Below are 24,869 nucleotides of genomic sequence, written 5' to 3'. Positions count from 1 at the left end.
CTACAGCCATAACATGGGACTTGTCTGTATTGATTTTTAAATCAAGGGAGGTCATAAAGGCATCGAAGGATGTCAATAGTCTTTGTAGCCCAAGAGGAGTACGTGCCACGAGCACCGCGTCGTCCGCGTAAAGGAGGACCGGAGTGGTCAGTCCACCAAAACGTGGGACGTCGAGTGTTGCCAGCTCCAATGTGGATTCAAGGTGGTTAATATAAAGTGTAAATAACATTGGGGCGAGGATACACCCCTGTCGCACCCCTCTGGTAGACTTGAATCCAGCTGTACAGGCTCCTTCCTGTGTCATCCTGATGGACGCTTCTAGGTCCCGATGAGCCTCAGCCAGAAAATGAACCAAGGTAGGGTCCATCCCCAATTCCAAAAGGATGTCCCACAGCCTGGACCTATTCACTAGGTCGAAGGCTGTGGACAGGTCCATGAACCCTAGGTAGATTGATCCTCTGGATGCCACTGTATATTTGCCTAGGATCAGATGTAGGTTGAGGCACTGATCCTCCGTCCCTCTTCCCTTACGAAACCCGTATTGGGCATTTGATAAGATGTTATTACTGGCAGCCCATTCGTCGATCCTTGCCAGTATCACTTTCCCCAAGATTTTGAAAGACGAGTCGATAAGTGAGATGGGGCGGTAGCACCTCGGGTCTCCCCTCTGGCCTTTCTTGAAGATTGGAATGATGGTGGCGTGTGACCAGGAGACAGGCAGGCTATGTTTCATGGCGGCGTTGAAGACATTGGTCAGGATGTTTGCCCAAAAGGAGACGTTGGCCTTGAACATGTCGGCTGGGACGCCATCTGGGCCTGGCGCTTTCTTCCCTACTGTGTTGGTTATGGCTTTTTCAACTTCTACCATATTAAAGGAGAGTGCTGGCTTGAGGGGATTAGATTTGAGGATAGTAGGTGTTTCACATATTTGGTCACTCCCATAGATAATTTTAAAATGAGCTAACCAATCCTCCTCACTGATGTTGGCCTCTAGGATATCATTCGCTTCTCCAGAAAACAGGGGATTGTTTATAATAGCCCAGAAGCTAGTGCTGTCTCTTAAGGTGGCCTTTTCCATTAGTGAGGCCCATGCATCCTTTTTAAGAGCTTCTTTACGTTCATGAATAATATTATAGTATTCTTTTCTTAGTCTGGCAACTTCCCTTCTGTCCCTAGGTGATTTTTTTAGTTTGTTCAGGAGGCAAGTGTGTGCTTTCGAGCAGGCTTTGTTGAACCAGCCCTTGGTCGATCGAGTCTTTTTCCTGGGTTTAACTGTGAGTTCATCAGAAACTAAAGCACACAAGGTATCAAAGGCAGTGATTACATCCTCCCCCTGTTTAGAGTTGTCTTGGCAGATATCTAATTCATTGCGGGCTTTGCTGTTTAGAGTGTTAAAAAACTCAGTTGGAACTACTTTGGACCACTTCAGCCTTCTTCCTTGGTCCGTGGGCCGCACAACCTGCGCGGGCATTTTTGTTGTTCCCTCCTTGAGTAGGCCCGCAGAGCAGGCAAGCTCAAGGATGACTGGGTTGTGGTCACTAAACGCAGCCACAACTGCGTTGTAAAAGACGACCCAACTTAATAATCCAGGGGAAACAAAAATGTAGTCAATGATGGATTCGGAGTTTCTAGCACTGTATGTCATAACCCTTTCACTGTAGGCATTGAACCCTGGTTCATAGAGGTCAACGTTTGCAAGGAGGTTTTCTAATGCCAATCCTTTGGGGTTGTGTTCAAAATGTTGGTAATCGCCTGAGGTAGGGCAGTCAGTGTCTTCAATGTGGCAGGAAAGCCTACAGAGATGCGTGTTAAAATCCCCCATAATTATAATGTGCAACAAAGAGGTTTGACGTTCTTTAAAATTAATCAAAAAGGACTGTAGGGAACAGAGATGCTCAGTGGAGTGTCCATCTACTACAGAATTATAAAAATTAATAAGGATATATTTATTACCATTGGCTGAGCTGATCTCTAGACACAAGAAGTTGGGGGAGTTAGTGGTTATTTGTTTAACAGTTCCCGCCAGTTGGACAGTAGTCAGGATCATAAGGCCCCCTTTGTCCCTTCCACTGGCAGATCTGGTCGCTGGGACAAAGTAGGATGTGAACCCCGGAACCCAGAAATTGTTGTTGCGGTCCCAAGTTTCTTGCAGGGCTATGATGTCATGTTGGTTCAGAAGGTTCAGCCAAACACTGTCCTCCCTTTTTGAGCGAAGGCCGGCTATATTCCAGCTTATGAGTTTAGGCTTTCTGCTGGGAACTCCTTGAGGGGGACAGTTCCCTATAGATTGTCTGAGCATAGGGGTGTTAATGGCTGGGCGTCAATTATGTTCAACCGCCTGAGCCAAGGGCGTGAATCTATTATGCAGGGTTAAAGGGCTATTAAGGGACATTGGAGTGTATGTGACCACCTTATGATTATTCAACCTATTAATCGTGGACCAGCTATAGTCTGGTTCTGGTCGAGTGTTAACAGGATGTGAGGGCAAACTAGGTGTCCTATCAAATCCCCTGCCTTGGTCATAACCTAAGTTCAAGTAAGGGTGAGGTTTAGGTATAGGATAGAAAAAGCCCAAGGGTACTGCACGGGGCCCAGCAATTAAACCCTCTAGGGGTGAAGCATCCCAAAGTAATCTGCGGGCCTCTCCCGGATTATTGAAATTGATTATCAAGCAATCTCCATCAGTAGTTTTGTTAGTTCGCCCAATCCAGCCCACCCGCCGAACAGAGACAATGGCATTGGAAACTTCATTGTCTCCTGAGCAGGTCGAATTTGCCCAAGACTTAGTCCTTGCTAACAATTGGGGCGGATGTTCTTGTTCACCTGACTTAAGTGGGGGAACATTTACCAAAATAGCTACAAAAGGAGCAGCCTCAGGAGGTAAGTTAATAAAAGGTTGACGAACAGGCTTGGGTGGGCTAGGTAGGTTCTGTTGACCTATAGTAACAGGAGTAGCAGGCTTATTTGTTACTCCTGTTAAACTGGGAATGACTATCGTGGTAGTTGCTGGTCCAGAGGGCAAGTTGGATGCAGCACTCCTGGCAGCTGGGGAATCTTCCCTTGGTCTTTTACTACCAAAATTTGGTTGAGGACATTTAGTGCCTAGATCCGCCGGTATATTACCTTTAAAAACAAAAGTAGCTGGTTCGGCAGTTGTATGGCATACATTCAGGCGTTCACATTTCCTTAAGATGCCGTCGACGCACTGGTGTAAGACGTCTATGATATCTGAGGCTATTTTTGTGAGTGTGGGCTCTATCTTGTCAGTAATGACTTTTTCCACCATGTCTCTGATAGCCTTTTCCAGTGAGCCCACCGTGCCCTTTCCTCCCTTGTGATTCTGCGTGTTCCTTTTTTTATACTGTCTTTTTGTCTGCTTTATATTTAATGGTCTGCATACTCGAGCTGAGCTAGAGAGTTTGGGAGTAGCCCCATTAGAATCAGCAGTAGTGGAGTGGGGAGGAAACGCAGCCTCCTTAGGCGGGGCAATAACAATTTTTGGTTCAAGGGGAACAGATGTAATACCAGATTGTAGATGGCTTGTACTCTCTTTGCTATTCAGCGATGATTCTAGCCCCAGTTTGCGTTCAGTTCTTGCGATTTCAGTAGTCAACTTCCCCACCTCCGAGGTCAAAAAGGAGAGAATGCTGTTAGATTTCCTGGGGGCTTTATCCTTAGGTGTACCACCTACAGTAGGGGAGGGTAGTTTTCTCTTACCCATTTTGAATCTAAGTCCACGGTCCTGGGCATAAGGGGGGTGGCCCGTCCCGTCCCTCCTCGTCCCTAGACGGCCACAGACGGCCCGCCCTCTGCCAGGGCTCCGCCCGGCGCCGTCCGCGCGCGTCCGCGACGCGGAGGAAGCTGTTCCCTTTTGTGCGCCTCCTGGCGCTTTCCACAGGAAGAGGAAGCGGTGATGATGCAGAGCAAGCTGGGAGCTGTAGTCCAGTCACAGCGTCAGGAACCCAGCGGCGCTGCGTGGTTGAGTCTGGCAGGTTGGTGCAGCGTGCAGCATGCAGTGTAGCGCTATGACCCCTCCTGGAGCCGGTGTGCGCTAGTGATGTCCCCCGCTCCTCTGTGGGAGCTGTTCCCTTTTGTGCGCCTCCTGGCGCTTTCCACAGGAAGAGGAAGCGGTGATGATGCAGAGCAAGCTGGGAGCTGTAGTCCAGTCACAGCGTCAGGAACCCAGCGGCGCTGCGTGGTTGAGTCTGGCAGGTTGGTGCAGCGTGCAGCATGCAGTGTAGCGCTATGACCCCTCCTGGAGCCGGTGTGCGCTAGTGATGTCCCCCCTGATGTTCCAGTACATAGTTATGAAAGCAGACATGAGAGATCGAATTTGGGGGTTTGATCGTGTCTGTATTTTCTCGCTAGCCAGTTTTTGAACCAGCAACGCTTGCTGGGCTTTATCTGCAGATGGGTTTCAGACATGGATACATAGGGTATTGAACTGAAACGTTAAATTAATTCATGGGTTAACATCCCACCCTCCAACATTCTCCCTCCCCTCACTTCCACCCTAGAAGTATATGCTGCCCAACTAAACCCCTCTACACAAACCAGTCTTAGAACTCCTGCAGGACATTACTAGGTGGAACTACTCTGCTATGCTGCTCTGTCAGTCCTCTGCTATGCTGCCCTGTCAGTTGAGTCCACAGGGACAGCCAGTGGTCCATTATTATCATAAAAATCACTGCAAGGGTGGTTTTTATCCATTATAAACACTGCTAGGTCTGACCTCCAAGAGCAGTCCGTCACAAACTTTTGAGACTCCTGGGAGACAATCGTTGGAAAAACATTCCCAGTTCTGTTCAACAATCCACAAACTGATTAGCCCATGCTGCTCTAATTTAAAAAGATTTGTCAATAACCACATCAAATACACATACTACCGTGGTACAAAACCTTCACATCAATGTATATGCCAAACTCAACATATGAGAAAGTGAGAAAAATATAAAAAAAGAAAATAGTTTGAGAAAGGCTAGCAAGCACCTCAAGTGCGCAAACCCATAGGGCTGCTGAATGGTACTCGCCAGTATTCCCACGCTATCATCATCGGTTGCTTTCGTAGCCTTAACAAAGAATAAAGAAAAAGAGGTGTGTATTAGAATTCCACAGAGGTGGAAAGTCACACAAAAAAGTGTGTGACAGACAACACTGATACTCTGTGGCTCACTCCGTGTTCACTCGTCTCTGACCGTGCAAAGAGAACCAAGTTCTCAAAATTTAAAAATGAGGTATCACTCACATACAGCACATCCTTTATTCAATGTTGTGAGCTCCCTCAATTTAATAAGCAGGCATGTATCTGGCCATTTTCACTTGCCAAAAGGCCAACATGTTTCGTTGCTAAACACAAACCCCACCCTCACTCCCCCCGCTCTCCACCATAACCCTCCCCTCCCACTACCAACTGGACTCTCAGAACACCCCACCTCCTTTAACTCCACTCCCCCTCCACACAACAGGACCATTTCCCATCCCATCTCCCCCCCCCATTCTCAGACCCCACTACCACACCTGCACCCCCGCCACCCCTTGCCTACACTCATCCCCCAACTTCCCTCCCCCTCCTACCACTAACCCCCGCCCCAATAACACCAACCCCCTCACTAATCCAACTACACCCCTCCCCCCCAACTTTCCTACCCCTCCTACCACCAACCCCCTCACTTATACCACCAACCTCCACCCTAATCCAACCACACCCCTCCCCACCAACTTCACTCCCCCTAAGACCACCAACCCCCTCACAAATACTACCAACCCCTGCACTAACACCACCACACCACTCCCCCCCCACTCCAGTACCCTTGACACTTACTCACCCTCAGTGCCCATCCCCAACACCTTTCCTAATCCCACGCTGGACAAGATTATGTCCACCCTCCTCCAAATCAAAGAGGATCTTCACACCTTCAAAGAGTTACTCTTTATACAACCCAGACACCCCCTACCCACCACTACTTCCTCTCCTAACAGGTCCCCCACCCATCCTACTCACCCTCTCACACAAAACTCCCCACACTGAACCTCAATCCCCGCTCGCAATCCCACCAACCGCTCTCGACGTACCATCAATCCACTTTCGGAATACGACATACGCACCCTCCTCCGCTCATATGACCCAGTTCCCCAAAACCACATAGCCACCACACACCTTTCCATCCCCACGATTCACTCAAACCCCCTTAGGCACTCCACACACAACAACAGAGGCTCCGTCCCTAATAACCTTAAAAAAGTCCCCCTCACTCTAGAACCCTCTACCTCCCTTATCACCCCTCGGCTCAAGTGCACACTACTCAACTGCAGATCGGCCCCTAGACACTCCTCCGACATCGCTGATCTCATCAAAACACTGGACTTTGACCTGACCATTCTCACTGAAACCTGGTTAACAGAATCTTCTACACCAATCATTGACATTCTAGTTCCCCCCAACTATCACATCATTAGACTTGACAGGACCGGCAAGACAGGCGGTGGAATCGCATGCATTTATAGGAGCAACCTCTCAGTTACTAGAGTCAATTCCCCCTCTCTTACCTCCTGTGAATACATCTGCCTCGATGTCATCAGCGAGGGCAAACCTGTATGCTCTCTACACATCATTTACCATCCACCTGGGGACAACCTCATCTTCACCCAACAACTCATGGACACGATCACAACCAATTCCGGACGGCAAAACACTCACATTTTCTTTGGTGATTTCAATCTCCATTGGAACTATCACAATGACGCGTTGGTAAATAGTCTCAAAAATTCATCAACGCTCTTGACCTCACCCAAATCTGCAATAGCCCCACCCATGACAAAGACTCTATCCTCGACCTTATCATCTCCAAAGAGGACTCTACCCAACTTGGGTTAATCCAACCCTGTGACTGGTCAGACCACCACATTATCACATTCTTCATCAATGAAAAAGTTAAATTTAACCCGGTTCAATACACCAAATCCAAGGTCTGGAAAAGGGACCTGAAGAAACTCAACCCCAACTCTTTACCTTCCCCCAGCTGCAATCTCCTCCTTCCCCCTACCGGCGCCTAAGACGTTCAAGCTCTGACCGACCACTACCTCAACTCTATGACCTCAATAATCAATGAGGCCGCCACCTTGCAACTGAAGAGAGTCTCCACTAAGAACTCTAACCCATGGTACGATGGTAGACTCAACGAAGATAGACGTGCCATGCGACTGGCAGAGCGCACCTGAAGATCAGCCCCTTCGGCATTGCACCTTAAAGCTCTTAAGAAAAAGAGAAACGCCTACTTTAGGAAAATCAAACGCTCAAAATCAGATTTCTTTAGCCTCCAGCTCGACCAAACAAAAAACCAGCCAAGAAAACTGTTTGAGCTAATCAAAACACAATCCAAGGAACAACCCCAACAATCACATAGCACAATGGGCGATATACCATCCTGTGAAGACTTCTCTGCTTTCTTTAATCTAAAGACTGATAACATCAGGAGCGATCTCCTCAATGACGTAAGCCTTTACTCTAGCCCCCACAGCATAACACCCACTGAACCAAAAAACAATGCCGCATGGTCATCCTTTGACACCTACTCAGAAGAAACAATTGGCAAACTGCTCAGTACATTGAAACCTTCTAATCACCTCACAGACCCCCTTCCTGCTAACGCTGTAAAGGACTTCATCCCATTGCTCCTCCCACTTTGGACCAAAATTATTAACAGTTCACTGCAACAAGGACTCATCCCCGACTCCCTCAAAGTGGGACAAGTCACGCCTATACTCAAGAAACCAACAGCTGACCCTACTGACCTAAACAATTACCGTCCTATTTCCAATATCCCCACACTGGCCAAACTGTTGGAAAAATGCGTACAACTCCAATTGACAAAACACATTGATCAGTTTGACCTCCTCAACCCTCATCAATCAGACTTCCGAGCAGGACACAGTACGGAAACAGCTATGACACACACAATTGATGACGCACTCCAAATCCTAGATCAGAACGATACCTGCCTCCTCATCCTACTTGATCTCTCTTCAGCATTTGACACCGTCAAACACGAGAACTTACTCGAGCTTTTAAATATCAGAATGGGTCTATCAGGCACTGTACTCATGTGGTTTACTTCCTTTCTGCATAACCGGTCTCAGAAATTCAAGAGCAACAACTTGATGTCCCCACCTGTGCCTGTAACATTAGGCGTCCCACAAGGATCTTCCCTATCCCCAACATTGTTCAACCTAGTCATGGAGCCACTCACCACTTTGTTACAAGCATCTAATGTACACTTTCACATGTACGCTGACGACACCCAACTCTATCTCAAATTACAATCCCCCGAAGACATCAAACTTCTGAACTCAACGCTCAGAAACACCCAATCATGGCTGGCCGAAAATCACCTCAAACTCAATGCTCTGAAAACTGAGTTCCTTCTGATCTCACCTCCCGCGAAAATCTCCACCACTCAAACATGGCTTAAGCACCTAACTGCACTCAATGTCCAACCTACCATCGTGGACTCCGCGAAATCCTTAGGCATAACCCTTGACGCCAATCTCAATATGCAACATCATATCAGCAAGGCAACTAAGGGAGCTAATTTCCAAATCAATACTTTGAGGAAACTTAAACCCTTCCTCCCAGCTAAGGACTTCCAAACTGCAGTACAAGCCCTAGTCATTCCTCGGATAGACTACGGAGGCGTCGCCCTCTGCGGACTCCCCCTATCAACAACCGCACCCCTAAGAGCCTCTTTGAACGCTGCAGCGAGACTTATCACTGGATCAAAAAACGCTCGCATATTTCCCCTGACTTAAAATTCCTGAACTGGCTGCCTTTTGAAGCCAGAATCCATCTGAAAATCGCCTGCATGACACACATGGCTGTACACCACAACTCGCCCAGCTACCTCACTCAGAAGCTGACAATCTCAGGTGGCTCAAGAGCCACTAGAAGGACAAAAAATCTTCTTCTGAAACCTCGAAGATTCCGGAAGGAAAAAACTTATAAACGCTCCTTTTCAGGAATGGCACCCAGGATCTGGAATGCACTCCCTCCAGAAACCAGACTTATCTCCTCCACTGCATTTTTCAAGAAGGAAGTAAAAGCTATCCTCATGGCTAAATTCACCTGAACATTTACTTTGGATTTATTTGAGACTCTGCACCTACTTGTACTATTTGTTTTGTCTGATCGACTATGCTCCTTGATGTACCTACCCTATTTTGCTACCCATTTATTACCTACAGCTATTCTGTGCTCAAAAAGTCTGTTAAACACTCTCTTGTTTTTCTTACCCCTTGTTTTTGTAAAGCGCTCTGATATCTGCAAAGATCTTGTTCGCGCTATATAAAACTTTCAAAATAAATAAAATAAAATCTAGGCAACTTCATCAGGGCCAATCTTCACCTCAGTCCTTTTTCATACCAAATCGAGTGGCTGCTTGTGTCCACCGTACCTGCAACCACCTTCTGTAAAGGAACCTGCGCCAAATGATCGCATTCCGCTTTAAAGACTACAATTGTCAGTCTCCATCGCACTCATGAGATATCTTCACTTTGTCTTGTCCTTCCCGAAGCCTGTAATTTGTTTATGGGTAGGGGACGGTGCAGCTCCCCTCCCCGAGCCATTTTTAGGCCTATGGGAGCCCATCCTCTAGGCTGATTTATTTTGTGGGTGTGGAGGGGTGAGTGCGGCCCCATCTCTGAGTCTGTTTAGGGTTTGGGGCTGAAGTGTTTTTTTAAATTAATGGGCGCTGTGCCGGTACCCCTTCATGGGACATTGAAAGGCCCTGGGGACTCCATACCCCGGTCCCATTTTTTTATTTTGGGAAGGGGAGACGTGCAGTCCCCCCCTTACCAAGCCTCCGAGTGGCCTCGGGACACTATCTGCCGGATCCTGAACCATGCAGATTCCCGGTGACTCGCTCAGTCAGGGAACACAACTTTCCTCCTTCCTGGTGGGAGCACAGATAGAACTACTCCCCAGGGAGGGAGAAAAGGATCAAAGCCAGATCCTGTCGGCATCCAGGATGGCTGCCGACTAAGGGCCTTCAGAATCAGTCGCATTTCTAGCATAAAAACGTACCCACTGGAAATCATGATGCAGTAAGTTAGTTATGTCAGGCTGTAATATGATAACCAGATGCTGTAAAATCAATCTCAGAAATGTTTCAGAATGGGTGTTTAACCATACTATAGGGACCAAGAATTCCTCGATGATTGTGGTCAGTAATAACTATGTAGTACTGAGAGGTTTCACCTACAAATAATTCTATTGCATGATGAGAGAAAACTTCTTCGTGTATAGACCAGTTTGAACGCGAAGTATTGTATGTTCTAATACCATGCACACCATTTGCTTTACATTTTCCATTTTTTGGGAAAATTTATGTGGCAAGGTGTATTATACACAATTGTTCCTATTCATAAATTAAATAGTGTGGTTATTAGATACTGAAGGTATTGCTTCATTTTTTAAACTTTTTTTCTCTTTTCTTTTACAGTTCATGACCTGCAGAGCTTTGGACTTGATAATGTAAGTATGCTGCTAGTACCATATGTACCCTTATTTAAATATAAATGTGTTTTTGTTTTGAATTTGCAACTGAAATCGAACTGTTTGCTTTACCTCCTTTATCTAGTAGAGACATCTAGCCGCAGATTCCTTAACTTGTGAATTTTCTCCAGGCATCAGACTGGATCGGACATTTTTTAGCAGTAGCACTGCACGCCGGGTACTGTGTCGTAAGGCTCCGTGATGACGTTGACTCTGGTTGTGACGTCATTGGAGCGATATAAGTCCCCTTCGGTGCGGGACGTTAGTTTCTTCTTTTCTAAGCTGTAATGCGGATCCGGGGAAGCGTATCTCTGGCCGTTTTTCAGTCTGCTGTAACAGTTTTTACAGTTTCTTTGTCTGAAACAGTGTGCCAGCTCCCTATTCCTTCTGGGTTTAAAACCTGTGGGTCTTGTGCTCGACAGATGTTGAGTACGGATCCTCATTTCATATGCATGTGGTGCATGAGCGAGCACCATGGCACCGAAGAATGCAGCGCCTGCCAACAGCTGAAACCAAAGACATTGCGGAAGTGGCAAATGAAGCTCCCAGCGGCGCTGTTATCGAGGACTTCCAGTTCTCCTAAACGTCGGGTGACTGCGGTTCATCAACTGAGCAATTCCAGAGGTCGTTCTTGTGGCCGTCGCTCTCCATCCAGTGAACGGCGGAAGAGGTCCAAGTCCCCATCTGCATCCCACGGTAATGGTCGTCGTTAGCAATCGAAGTTGCAGCCCTCCGGAGCTTCTTAGCCCCACAACGTGGGGTGAAGCGGCTCCTCACGACCTCATGCTGAGGACTCATGCAAGAGTCTCTCCTGTGCTTCTGCACTTTTCCTGGAGCCGGAGCGACTCGGACCTAGATGGAAGAGTATTACGAAGCACTTTGTCATATTCGGGCCCTCACCTTCCACTGGAGCACCGTCGGGCCCCAAAGATGTGATGGGTGCAATGACTACTTCTTCGCCTACTGGTCCATCGTCGACGGCAGATAGGCCTTTGGACACTGTGATGCTGGTGCACAGCCCTTCAGAGTTCACATCTGTGGTGCCGACTGAATCTGGGACAACTCTGGTTGTTCCTCCGGAATATGTTTAGATGGCGCCGGAAGGCTCTGAACTGAAGTCGGTGCACAAAGCTGCTGAGAGTTTTGAGGCATCAACATCCCCTCAGCTCATTTTGTTGATACCTTTCCACTTCTCATCCCGAGGTCGATACGGCGTCATGTCAGCGTCGATCAACATCGTTTATGGAGCCGATAATTCATGGTTCTGTGGGTGAACAGTTTGTGGAAAGATATGAGGAAGGGGTTCCTTTTGTGTATCCAGTGCATACAGATCCTCCTACGATAGATAGCTGGATTGCTGAGTTAGGCAAAGCAAGCGGGTTAGAGTCATCCCCGGATTCAAGCCTTCAATCCCCCCGCCCCCCTCCTCCCCGGCCTTGCCTTGGAAGCCTATGTTAAAATGGGTGGCTACTGTTCTACATTTGCCTTTGGTGGATAAATCTACAGACCTCCTCATTGAGGTTCTTCATCTGGGTCAGTCAGGGACTGGGCCAGTGCCTCCCTTTTGTGAGGCATTATGTGATATTTTACTGGGGGCACGGGCTAGACCTGATACTGGTGCACCTGTGGACCGTACTATCGCCCACAAGCACCACCCTGCCCCCAATGATACTGCTTGCTGCCTTTGTCAACCGACACTACACAGTTTCGTGATTCAGGTCGCTACAGCTTCCCAAGATGTGTATAGTATTCCTCATATTCCTATTGATTCCCGAAAGCAAGACTCTTGTGGAAAATGTATGTTCTTTTCTACCAGTGCAGCTTTACGTTCCAGTAACACAAGTAGCGTTCTTGGACTTTTTTGTCATGCCTTTTGGAATTAGATGCGGCAATATTTGCCATAGTTTCCAGAGGCTAATAGGAATGAACTGAGTCATTTGATTTTGGATGGGTAACAAACGGCAAGGTTAATCATTAGGTGTGGAATGCACACCACTGATTGGATTGGTTGTGCCATGGCGTCTTCTGTGGCTTTACACCGAGGAGCTTGGCTTTATTCTGCTGGATTTTCAGAGGCAGTCCAGTCCGCTTTAATTGACATGCAGTTTGATGGCATTCATTTGTTAAATGCCCATGCAGATGTCGCTTTGTGTAGGTTTAGGGACATTCGAGGTGGCTCACACATTTAGCCCTTTGCCCTTCTTTCAACTTTTTCCTGTATTTTAAGGGAAACTTTCTTGTGTAGAAAGCTTCTCTTGGTTTGTAGTTTGGGGCAAAACTGCATTATGGCATGCTTTTGGCAGTGTAACGTCACAGGATATGGTGTTCCTGCCTTTGCAGGTCTTGTTTTATTGGAGTAGTCTTGCTGTCGATGACAGGTTGTGTTTCTTTGAAAACCTACGTGTTTTTTTTCCCTACCCGTAGATAGATTTTTCGTTTATCTCTACCGAGGAGATCCTCACTCAAGAGATTTTATCCTATGGTTTCTTTCTCATGTGAGATTGATTACCTGTGTTACCTGCTTGTAGAGGTATTTGCAATAGGCTTAATACTTTTTCCTTTCTCTAAGTGTGGGTGGGTCCCTGTTGGTGCAGGACTGGACCTTTTATTTAATTGGAACTAGTTTCTTGGTTCATGGTTTCTGTTGTTAACTTCTTGTCTTAATTCAGCAAATGGTATCCCTTAAATGTGACGGTACACAGCATTGAGTTCTCTATTTTTGAAGTGTGTTTTCCTCTGCTTATGTGGAGGTTGATTTTCTTCAAACGTTGCAGGTTGCGACGTATTTATTCTTGATGCCTTTCATTGGTATGGCATCAAGGAATTCTTATTCCTGCAGGGTTGCCATGCTCCTCCTGTAGGATTAAGGTGTATCCATCAATGATGATTTTGAGTGTCTCTTACACCTGTGTGTTTTATTTTGGTTGATTTTGTTTTTTAAAAGAAACATATTTTCTAGTGTTCTTCTGTTGAGAACACGTTACCGTTATCACTCTTAAGTTTAAAATACTAGGTTTGGAGGTGCTGCCAATTACCATTTATTGGGTGGAAGTTTTTCCCTTCCTTCTTTGAGTGATCCTCATCTGATTTCCTGATGTGCTAATGCTATTTAGTCGTTTGAAGGAAGGACTCTTTTCGGTCTCTTTCTTCAGTGTTATGTTATTATGTCCTGTTTTGGAGCGCCAACTCCTTTCTTTTTTTAGACTGCATAATTCTTTTTTTAGACTGCGTTTTCTGATTGTACATTTTGGATATAATTCTGCTCTTTGTGAGTGTTCAGAGTATGTAGAAATATGTTTCTCTTTGGTTAGGAGACAGTGAGTGTATGCCTTATATGTATGGGGTCCGTATATTGGCATACATATTCATTGGGCTATGCGTGTGCTGATTTGATTAGGTGTTTTGTATATATGTGAATACACATATTTCTGTCAGATGTATATCTATATATTCGTTACTTTTCTTTTGGGATACAGTTGTTATTGGATTTTAGATACATCTGTTTAGCTTGCAGCTTATTTATATATACTGTTGTTCTTCCATTCTACCTCTATGGGGTTACATGGTAAATGAGCCTCTTGGTTCGCTCTGGCAGTCATTCTTTTTATTCGAGGATAGATCTTGATTTTAGCAGTCCTTCTGCTTATTTTTTTGTCTGTCAAGACCGTTCAATGGAGACTTCTTTATTCATATTCCGTCATTACCTTGTTTAGTAATCCCTTGTCTGGGGGTCTTGCAGACTCATGGCCCTTATATTCTGTCAGTGTTTTTTTACGTATGACAAAATATGAATATCCATCTTCAGCTATGATTATGACTGTGCTTGTTTGTTGGACACCATTGCTATAAAAAAAAACAATGACTATAGCATCTTTCACTATGGTCATCCTGTTCCTGCTGATTTCTCTCTAGATCAGCGGTCCATTGTGAGTCCCTAGTTCTCACGGTTTTCCTATTGAAAACCTTACATTGAATTGCTGTTTGTTTCACCTTCAGACTTCTTAATTCATGACTTCTCACTTCTACTTTTGGATCATGTACTTGCTGGTATGGCTGATGGTTGTGTATGGATGAAGCTTGTTCTCCTTTTCTGTAGTCACATTTTGCTGTGCCTACAGGAGATCTCTCTTTACTTACCAGTGCTGGTCTCTTTTTAGGTTAGACCGGCTGGTTCTTCTGCTCTTAGGGTTCTTTTACCCGTTTGAGATGAAATACTATTGTCTGACTGTTGTCAGATGTCTTCTGACAGAGTTTTTCCTGTTTCCCTTGAGGCTTTGGCGTTTCTGTGCCTGCATTTCTATTTACATTGTCTGTGATCATTGCCACGTTTTTTTCCATCTAATTCCTACTTCTGTCTGGTCTGGTCTTAGTTAATTTCGACCAGTAGGTTCTCTTGAGAACTTTCGTAGAATTAGTTTGCAGACCCTCTTCCAAGTGGGTATTGCTATGGTATTTAATTCAAGTTAAGGAATCTGCGGCTAGGTGTCTCTATCAGATGGAAAAGTCACTTACCTTCAGTAACAATGTTTCTGGTAGAGACATAGTCTAGCTGCGGATTCATTAATGCCATGCCCATCCTCCCTGCTCTGCAAACATCATATGATGTAGGGGTTATTCCCCTTTTTTTAGTACTGGTTTTAATCTCCAGTTAACACTGTTTCGTGTAGTGGTATGACTTACCAAACCACGTAGACTTGCCTCATTGGTCTTGTTCTGGTATTACCATACCATTTGTTTCCATTAGGGAGTGAAAGGTGTTCTCTTTTGCAAGGCTGGTTTATACATCAGTGCACAGGATTTCACATAGCTTTTGCTTTAGTAATTAATTTGTTTTTTGACTTTAAGTCCTTGGCTGGTGTTGCAATTCCATTTATTGCTACTTTATCATTGTTTCAGAGGGTTTTTGATCTTTTTGGCACACTGTTTCCACAGCCAGCTTCTATGGTGGCTCGAGTTCTGGCACGGAACGTTTCACAGAAGAAACGTATGTGCCGGAGGGGACTTGTACGGCTCCACTGACATCACAATGGGAGTCAACGTCATCACGGAGCTGTACACCGCTGTCCCCCTGTGCACAGAGGTACTGCTGTAAAATTTCCAGATCCAGTCTTACACCTGGGGAGAATTTACAAGTTAAGTAATCTGCGGCCAGACTGTCTCTACCAGATACCTCGTTTACAAAGGTAAGTAATTTTCCATTAGGAGCCTTGTGTTTTCATCTTCTCATTGGTATTAATTTCTGAAGCTTCAGAGTGGGCATACTTTTCTCAGCTGACTTCTATGTTAACTGTTTATAAAGCACAAGCATATAGCTATCCCAAATGGAGTACTACTCTAGGTACAAGAGTAACCTGGTCACTTTTTTTTGTTTTCAATGAAGTTTGGCAATTCTCTGCACCCTGAATTGTTTAAGCTTCCTAACAGAATCTGGTTGGAAAAGGAAATTAAACCTGATTTCTCTGAACAGAAACATTAGGGAGGAATTATGGCAAGTTTGTAAGTGTTTGATGATTAGTCTGCAAAGCTGAAAAAGATTTCTCAACCCTATGAATATGAAAGCCACTGTTGTGTGGATCATTACAAGCATCACAATCTCAGGGTGGAAACATGCACATTGAAATATCACGTCAACGTTGCTCCTCTGAATGGCAAGAAAGTGCAGTCTCTGTTATGCGTAGTCTGCCATCTGTGTTGACTTGAGATAGTCACAAGGCTGGAAAAATGTAATTTCCATATTTACAAGATGGTGTTTATACGGCATTGTCTCACTTATGGGAGAATTCCTGGACCTGTCAAAAGTCTCCGCTATTGTGGCCTGACCAACTCCTCAATGTTTTGGAAACTTAAAAGATTTCCTCGAATTCTACCGTTTTTGAAAGCTTATTACCAATGTTTCAAAACCGAACGCCTATCACATCGATATTCAATAAAGGTGTGCCGTACATGGATTTTAGGGGTCACCACAATTGCAGCCTTTCTAGAACATGTGTTGCTCCACTAGGGCCCATATTATGCATCTGGCGCACTTTCCCTGTTTGCCACATGGCGCACCTTTCAAAATATGCCCTGGGCGCCAAAAGGTGCCGTAGATGTCTACATGTCTTAGATGGCTTATCTTTTGGAATGTAGTAGTGTCATCTGCCTTAATCTAACTGTGTTTGTTTTTTCAAAATGTTTTTGGATTGAGGAAAGTTGCATTTGCTCCAATAGTGGGGGTTTGAGTCGTTTCAATTTGGGAGGAAGAGGCGTTTTCTCCATTGGGGGATTGCAGTTGATCTCCGGAAATTGAAAGATCCTTTTCAAGGGTATCTGAACAGCTGTATAGGGGACTCATACTATCACCTACATACAAGTGGAAAAAGGGAACTCCAGTGTCGAATCCTGTGTCAGTTTCTGCTGTTTTGTCTACTCTTCCCTGGCCTTATTTGACATGTTCTTGGTTGCTCCATTTTCATAAATAAGTTTGTTTTGGTATTTTTTTAAACGTCCAGAGTTTTTCTGAATGTCATTTTTCCATAATTATGAACTCCGTATGTGAGTCTTGTGGTGTCATTCCTGAAAGAACATCATAACTTCTTCAACCAAGAAGCTTGATGACTCAAAATCTGGCATGAACCGAATTCTGTGTAAAATAGCAAAGTATGAAAAACATTGCCCAGCCGCAGTTTACCTACCTGGGAGCTATCCACAGATCAGATAGACTGGAGGTTGGTCTAATTCTGGTTATTAGAAGCAATTTTGTCAGATTCTAGTTTCTGATAGATTGGTAGGGTTAAGAGCCTGATGAGTGCAATCGGAAGCCATCAGAGACCATCATTGCATTATCAAGTGCTCTTTTGTGAGCTGTTTCTTTTGAATCCTTGGCAGTTTCTGGCCCATAACACAGGGGAAGAGCGACTGAAACTTTCATAGATGTCTCTTGCCTTTACAACCTCTGTGGCTCTGATTTGCTTTGTGCTTTTGTAAATCTCATTGTTCCAGAATGCGCTGTCCACATACATTTCTTAGTAGTCTGATAAAAACCATGCAACTGAATACATAGGAAGCCTTTTGTTAGTTGTATGATTAAAAACATCTGCTTTGGAGCTGCCGATACATTCTTTGAACTACAAATTCATACTGCCAGCAGCCATATTGGGATTCAAAGAAGTCTAAACTGTACTGTGACTTGGAATTACTGGTGTCATGCTGTTTTGAAGAGTAAAGGTCCCTTCCAACCTCATACTATTCTGATGGTCACTATAAGCAGCTGTTACATTTTTTAGGGTAAGTTCATTTCCAGCGTGGAGCTACTGCGAGTTTGAAAGAACCGTATAATATAGAGTGGGTAAACCAGATACAGCAAGGTCGTAAAGGTGCATTAAAACTCAAGGGTCAGGTATTGGTACTTATGTTGATCATAAAAGTTAAGGTAAAAGCTGTCCTTGTAAGGTACCTTTATCCAAAACATAGAGTTTAATAATTTCGAAGTAAGTTTATTTGTATAATTATAAGACCAGTTTATTCTTTATAGAGGAGTGTTGTTTTACCGAAAACCTGCCAAAAAGGAAATAAACAAATATCAAGAAACCTTTGGGTTAAGTGCTATTGCGAAAGGGACATTTGATCTAGTAATTCTCCAACGGAAGATGCATTCTGGTTAAAATCAAGTGAACTGAAGACTGATATGTGTCTACAAATATCAGTTAGGTTCACATCATAGTGTTTGCTTTGTTCGCCCTAAGTTGGCAGGGTATGCCCAGACGGGAGTCCCTTGCTCACTTTGCTACTGGATTCAAGCTAGCCTGGCTGATGAGGGCTTTTAGCCCGAAACCGGTCCCAGGGTGCTTGTTTCCGGTCCAGGGAAGACATGGCTTGGCAGTTCGGGCTGAACTGTTCCCATGAGGCACAGGGTCAAGACTGATTTGCATATCGCTGTGTCTGAACTGGGGTGGCAAAGTGAGCTAAAGAGCGATGATGGATTCAACCCAGATCTGTGACTGGGGGTGAGTGTCTGAAAAGTGTCAGCGCTCCATCCATCATCTCCTTGTGTTTGCTTTGTTCGCCCTATGTTGGCAGGGTATGCCCAGACGTGGGTCCCTTACTCACTTTGCCACTGGATTCAAGCTAGCCTGGCTGATGAGGGCTGTTAGCCCGAAACCGGTCCCAGGATGCTTGTTTCCGGTCCAGGGAAGACATGGCTTGGCAGTTCGGGCTGGACTGTTCCCATGAGGCACAGGGTCAAGACTGATTTGCATATAGCTGTGTCTGAACTGGGGTGGCAAAGTGAGCTAAAGAACAATGATGGATTCAACCCAGATCTGTGACTGGGGGTGAGTGTCTGAAAAGTGTCAGCGCACCGGCCATCATCTCCTTGTGTTGGCTTTAAATAGGTGAGCCTTTTGGTTTCGTTTTAAATGTTGCCAGGGCCACGTGGAGTGCAGGGAAGGTACTAGGAATAGATGTCCAAGGAATTTTGCTATCGACCTCCACTACCTTGATCCTCTGATGTTACCCATGATGAAAAAGGGGCCACCTTTTGTTTTGAATGTGAAAACTGGGTGCACTGTCTGGGTGAGGCAATACCAAGTGCAAGTCTATCTGCATCTGATCAAGCATGGAGGATGCAGGACATGGCCCCTGCACTCTTGGTCTTTTTATTTACGGTGCCCACATTGATTGAAATCAGAAGGTAGGAAACTCTTAGCACATTTATCAGTTGTTGCTGAACCACTTTACAGGTGACCGCGTACCAGAGTGAAAGCCTATTTTGAGACTTGGTTTACCATATAATTGGTTGGCACTGTGATGTCTGCAAGTAAATCCTCTTTATTTCTTCTGAATCACTCTTTGATCAAGCTGCAGCAATGAGACTACTTAAAGGCTTCATGTAGTCCTGAAGAGACCAGTCCCAAATTACCGACTAATCTAACTTGAAAGAGGAGTTAGCTTGAGAAGAAAGAGTCTATGCTTCTGCCAACATCATCTTTGGTTAAAAATATAATAGAATTGAATAGAAGTGGCATGTATAAAGCGCATGGCTACCCATGGGCATCCCAGCGCTGGAAATAAGAGGCCTTTGAAGAATATCTGGGGAAGGTTTTTAACAGCTTACGAAAGATCAGATGATTTGTTTCTTTCCGCAGCTGGAGAGGAAGAGAGTTCCAAAGCTTGGCGGCGTTATAAGAAAAAAGCCGACCTCCGCTTCTAGCTCTTCTAATCCTTGGTACAAAGGCCAAGTGCAATTCATCCGATCTTAGAGGCCTATTAGCTTGATAATGTTTGGCTAACGGGGAGATGATCTTAGGTCCGTTCCCTCCAAGCAATTTGTGAGTGATACAAAGAGCTTTAAAATGTACTCTCTCCCGGATGGGCAGTCAGTGTAAGGCTTTCATTGCAGGTTTGGCTGACTGTCGATAGGGAGTTCCCGTGAGGGTTCTTGCTGCACAGTTCTGAATCATTTGAAGTTTTGAAAGTACTGCCTCTGGAGCACCCAGATAGAGTGCAAGTGTGATAGAATAAGAACTTGGACTGGAAGATTCCTGGCTTGAAAGGGGAGTAGAGGCAGTACTTTACGTAGCATTCTAAGCCAGCCAGAACCCCAGACTCTTTATGTTTGCTTTGGGAACAGGTACTGATCCCATTACCGTCGGCCTCATCTCTGTTGGTCTAAATAATGACGAATTACCAAGGAGCATAAGCTCCGTCTTGTTCCCGTTCAGCTTCAGATGGGACTAGTGCATCCATGTCGCCACTTCTTCGAGACAGGTACAAAGGCGGGATGTGTATGAATCCGAGTGGTTAAGCGAAACCACTAGCTGAGTGTCATCAGCATATGTTACAATGTTTACTCCATAGGCCTGTATGATCTCTGCCAGTGGAGCCATATAGGCATTGAAAAGTTTTGGGCTTAAAGAAGAGCCCTGTGGAACTCCACATGAAAGGGGCCAGGGCTTAGAAGTGGTTTCACCCTCAAATACTTGGAAGGATCGCCCTTCCAGGAATGACCTCCACCAGGTTAACGCTGTTCCGGTCACCCCCAGACTTCCGAGACGGTCAATCAAGATATGGTGATTCACCGTATCGAAGGCCGCGCTAAGATCCAATAGGATCACGGCAGATGATCCTCCAGAATCAAGAATTTTTCTCGATTCTTCCAGGACAGCTAAGAGTGCTGTCTCTGTGCCGTGACCGGGACGAAATCCTGTTTGGGTTGGGCGAAGAAGATGGTTTATTCCAAGTAAGCAGACAGTATAATATTTACATATTTCTCTAAGATTTTGCTGATTCCCGGGAGAAGGGAAATCAGACGGTAGTTGGCCAAACAGACAGGGTCTAAAGTAGGTTTCTTCAAAAGAGCTCTGACCATAGCTTTTTTCCAGGGAGGGGGAACTACTCCGGATACAATAGAAGAATTAACCACATCTGAAAGGACCTGGCCAACTGTCTCTGCTACGTGCTTAAGAATACTAAGTAGGGCAGGGTCATTAAGTGATCCGCTTTTTACTCGGCCAACCGTCGCTAGCAGACAGTTGTAGTCCATTATAGGAAAAGCTGCTAGATGTGTTTCCTTGCCTTCTGTGTAGGGCTTATCGTGATAGATACAATTGGGGTCTTCAGTGGTAGAGAAGCATCCATAGATATTCTTAATTTTATTATGGAAAAATTCCGCTATTTCGTTGCAGCGTAGATCTGATGTGGCGGAAGCGTCAGGGAGGAGGGGACATTCATTAATTTCTTGACAATTTGGAAGGTTTCCCGAGAGGAGTTAGCAGAGGGAACTATAACCTTCTCATAGTAGAGAGCTTGGGTATTTCCAATTTCCGTTTTATACATTTTGATGGCATTTTTATATTCCTGCTTCTTGTCTAGGGAGAAATTCCTTCTCCATCCTCTCTCCGCCTTCTTGCACAATTGTTTCAGTTCTCGGAGCTTTGGAGTATACCAGACAGATTTATTAGGACCTTTATGCAGCTTGATAATTGTTTTAGGAAGAACTGAAGCCAAGGAGTTGTTAATCCAGTTGTCAAATTTCTCATTGGCCACTATTGGATCTGGGTTAAAAACAGGCTTGGATCTCTCCAGAATTGCTGTCCAGGAGTCCAGTGGGAGTTTTGACCAACATCGGGACTTAGTTTGCACTAGTCGAGTTGGGGGAGTGGCATAGGCAGGGGACCATAAAAAAGGGATGATGGTACTTGACAAGATAGCTCCTTCAGACCTGAGAAAATAGGGTCTAGGAGGTGTCCTTTTGAATGAGTTGCTAACAGTACTTTTTGAGTTAGCTGCAGGGCCGCTAGATCAGAGATCAGTTCGGTTGCAAGTTTGGAATTTATATCATCGAAATGAATGTTAAAATCTCCAAGAATGGTAAAATTGGCGGTGGAATTTGCTAATTTGGAGACTGTGTCTATAAGTGAGTCGCAAAATTGGCCTATGGGCCTGGGGGGGGGGGCGATAAATCAGGATCCCTGAAAAAGTTAACGTAGATGTGAATCCTATTGAGAAATGAAAGTTTTCACAATTTAAAAGAGGGCTCCCCAGGATTCTACAAATGAGATGATTCTTTAAAATGATAGCAATTCCACCCCATTTGCCATTGGTTCGATCTAGACTCTGTATTGTGTAACCGGGAGGGAGGGCTTGTACTTTGTCGGGATACAGAACATCCGGACTTTCCTACATAAGGAGCAGGGATACTTCCACCAAGTGTTTTGGTAGGGAACGACAATTCAGTAAAAATACCTTAAAAACTTGGTGCGGTTTAGCTGCGTATAAATTGATAGGACCAAGGTCCTGAAAATTATGGGAACAATGTTTACATCTATGGTTCCACCGGTCAGGAGCAATGGAGTGAAGGCAAGCAGGGTCTGGGGATGGTGTTAGCAATTTAAGTTGATTTGGGCTATACCATAATTTTCCTGATGTGGAACAAGCAGGGGTACTGGCCCCTGGTCCCGGAAAGGTGCAGATGGGCTTGCCTTTGGCCCGCCAGCGGTGCGTCCGCTGTGCGATCGCGTCATCGGGCTTAATATAGCCCTGGTGATCTCAGCGACTAGAGCGCTGACTTGCAAGATGGCGGGCAAGTTGTGTATCAAGAGTTCCCCCTCAAATTCCCACTAATACAATGAGCAATTCGTGTATCAATGCGATTTTTATGCTAGCAGGTAACGTTTTTTAAAATTCTATTCGCAACATTATTAAAACAATTTTTAAATTCAATCAATTGCATTGTTTCTGTTCAAAACGCGGTTCTCGCGCCAGTAAAGATTCAGGCAGCTTCTTTCACGATGCTCGGTCGCATCATCGGGCTTAATATAGCCCTGTTAATCTAAGCGACTAGAGCGCTGACTTGCAAGATGGCAGGCAAGTTGTGTATCAGGAGTTCCCCCCTCAAACTCCCATTAATACAATGAGCAATTCGTGAAGCAATGCGGTTTTATGCTAGCAGGTAACGTTTTTAAAAATTCTATTAGCACCATTATTAAAACAATTTTTAAATTCAATCAATTGCGGTCTTACTGTTCAAAACCCAGTTCTCGCGCCAGTAAAGATTCAGGCAGCTTTTTGAAAGTAAATAAGCATGGACAATAGAGGGGAAGTAAGTTTCTGTGATTTAGAGACCTGCCATGTTAATGGCTAGTTACTTTTCTGTACTATATAGTAATAATCTGGAAGGCTAGATGGGCCATGTGGAATTGGTTGAGATGGGGAGTTCCTGATTGGTTTGAAATGGGAGATTAAATAATCAATGAGATTGTAGCTGAAATATGAGAGGAGAAGAATACATTGCAAATAGTATAATTTATTTTGAAAGTGATAAAAACACTTGCATGATACTGTGTTACTAGTAATTATGAATTTAATAGAGAAGATTAGTGATCAGTCTGTTTGCCAAATGAAAGCAGGCAAAAGGATGCTCCTACTGTCTAGTGGGTGTAATAGGGATGCAAGAGCACACCATTTAACATTCCCATACTGAAGTTGAAATATCCCACAGACTGGGGTAATCCTGGTGCGAATACCTCAACTCAGATGTTGTTTGAGAGAAACTGGCAACGTGTTTCTAAATAAAGTGATATAATGAATGAAGGAAATGTGCGTGTGGGACTGTAAATATAAGTGAATGAGTTAAAGTTCAAAATATTACAATTTAAAATAAAGCTTTTACTCCAAATACTTAGGCACTGATGTGTTGCAAGCGGAACTGAAATAAAGTGTGGAATAGGGTCTACTTATGAACCTGAGCAATGTAATCAATCAGAACCACCACATCCTCCAAAGACTGAAATTCATAACACTGATTGCTAAAGAAAGCATCAGTACTCATACTGACTACTCTGTGGGCCTGATGCCATTCCCTGTAGAGTGTAGGTATGGGAGAGCTATAAGTTTGGGAGAAGCAATAACTGGCCCGTCCACTTATTGCCTCTTTGACTCTCTTGTCCAGAGGGGAATGGAAGAGTCCCTGTAAGCTAATGGGATAGCGATGGAAAAAGAAGTATTCACCTTAGATATAGTGGATTGATGGGGCGTGGCCGGCTGTAAGCCAAGAAGCCCATGTAACAGTGGAGCTGTTTCCCCATGGCTAATACAAAAATATCCTGCTGTTTCTGCAGACATCCTACACTGCCTGATATCTGCGCGCTGAATGCCATGCTGTCTGCGGGGAAGGTGGCATGGAGAGTTCTTTAAAGCAGCTATTGGAACTGCTTTTAGGGGATTGCAACACTGCAGTGTTGATCCTGGGGCCGCTACACTGCTGCTACACAGCTGCACGACTCCGTGAGGTGAGAGCGATGATCAGAGGTAGGGATTGCATGGTCTGGCGAGAGGTGCGTTGCAGTTGCCACATGCACTGTAATGCACCCCTAGGACCAGTTGGAAACTCTGCTGTTTGTCAGGAGGGCTTGTGGTGCCCCAAACCTCTGGTGATATTAGAATCCTTGGACTGCCAAAGACTCAAGTGCACAAACCTGGACAACTCGCAGAAAACGTACTGGTGGATCTCTTTGGCAGGGACCGATCTCAAATTTGATTGTGATAGAAAGTGCTCAACCCCTGTTTACACCAAGACCACCTCTTGCCACCGTTCCAAGACACATTATTGCCCCTTTGCTGAATTACTCTGACTGTAACACTGGACCATCTGGCTAGGGAAAAAGTCTATCCGGAACAGCAGGAATCTTGCCTGTCTTTCCCTGACTTCACAGCTGCAGGGAAACAAGCTGCAGCTGGCTTTAGTCAAGGTGAAGCAGTGTTTTTACACATGTAGCATTGGCTATACAATGCTGTTCCTCAGTTAGACTAAGACTACAGTACAAAGGGAAAACGCACCTTTTTT

The 24,869-nt window shown here is 45.0% G+C and overlaps 1 protein-coding gene across 2 annotated transcripts in view; it reads left to right on the top strand.

Moving 5' to 3' along the window:
- ERGIC3 (ERGIC and golgi 3) overlaps positions 1–24,869 on the top strand; it is a 476,385-nt gene that overhangs the window by 194,893 nt on the left and 256,623 nt on the right. For both annotated transcript variants that reach the window (XM_078652206.1, XM_078652205.1), the window contains exon 8: positions 10,494–10,525. In XM_078652206.1, the coding sequence (XP_078508332.1) occupies positions 10,494–10,525 (32 nt within the window). The remainder of the gene's footprint in view (positions 1–10,493; positions 10,526–24,869) is intronic.

This window comes from Lissotriton helveticus, chromosome 7 (genome assembly GCF_964261635.1).
Source record: "Lissotriton helveticus chromosome 7, aLisHel1.1, whole genome shotgun sequence".
In the NCBI taxonomy this organism is placed as follows: Eukaryota; Metazoa; Chordata; class Amphibia; order Caudata; family Salamandridae; genus Lissotriton; species Lissotriton helveticus.
The sequence above is the reverse complement of the archived record's forward strand: the minus strand, read 5'-3'. Positions and strand labels throughout refer to the sequence as shown.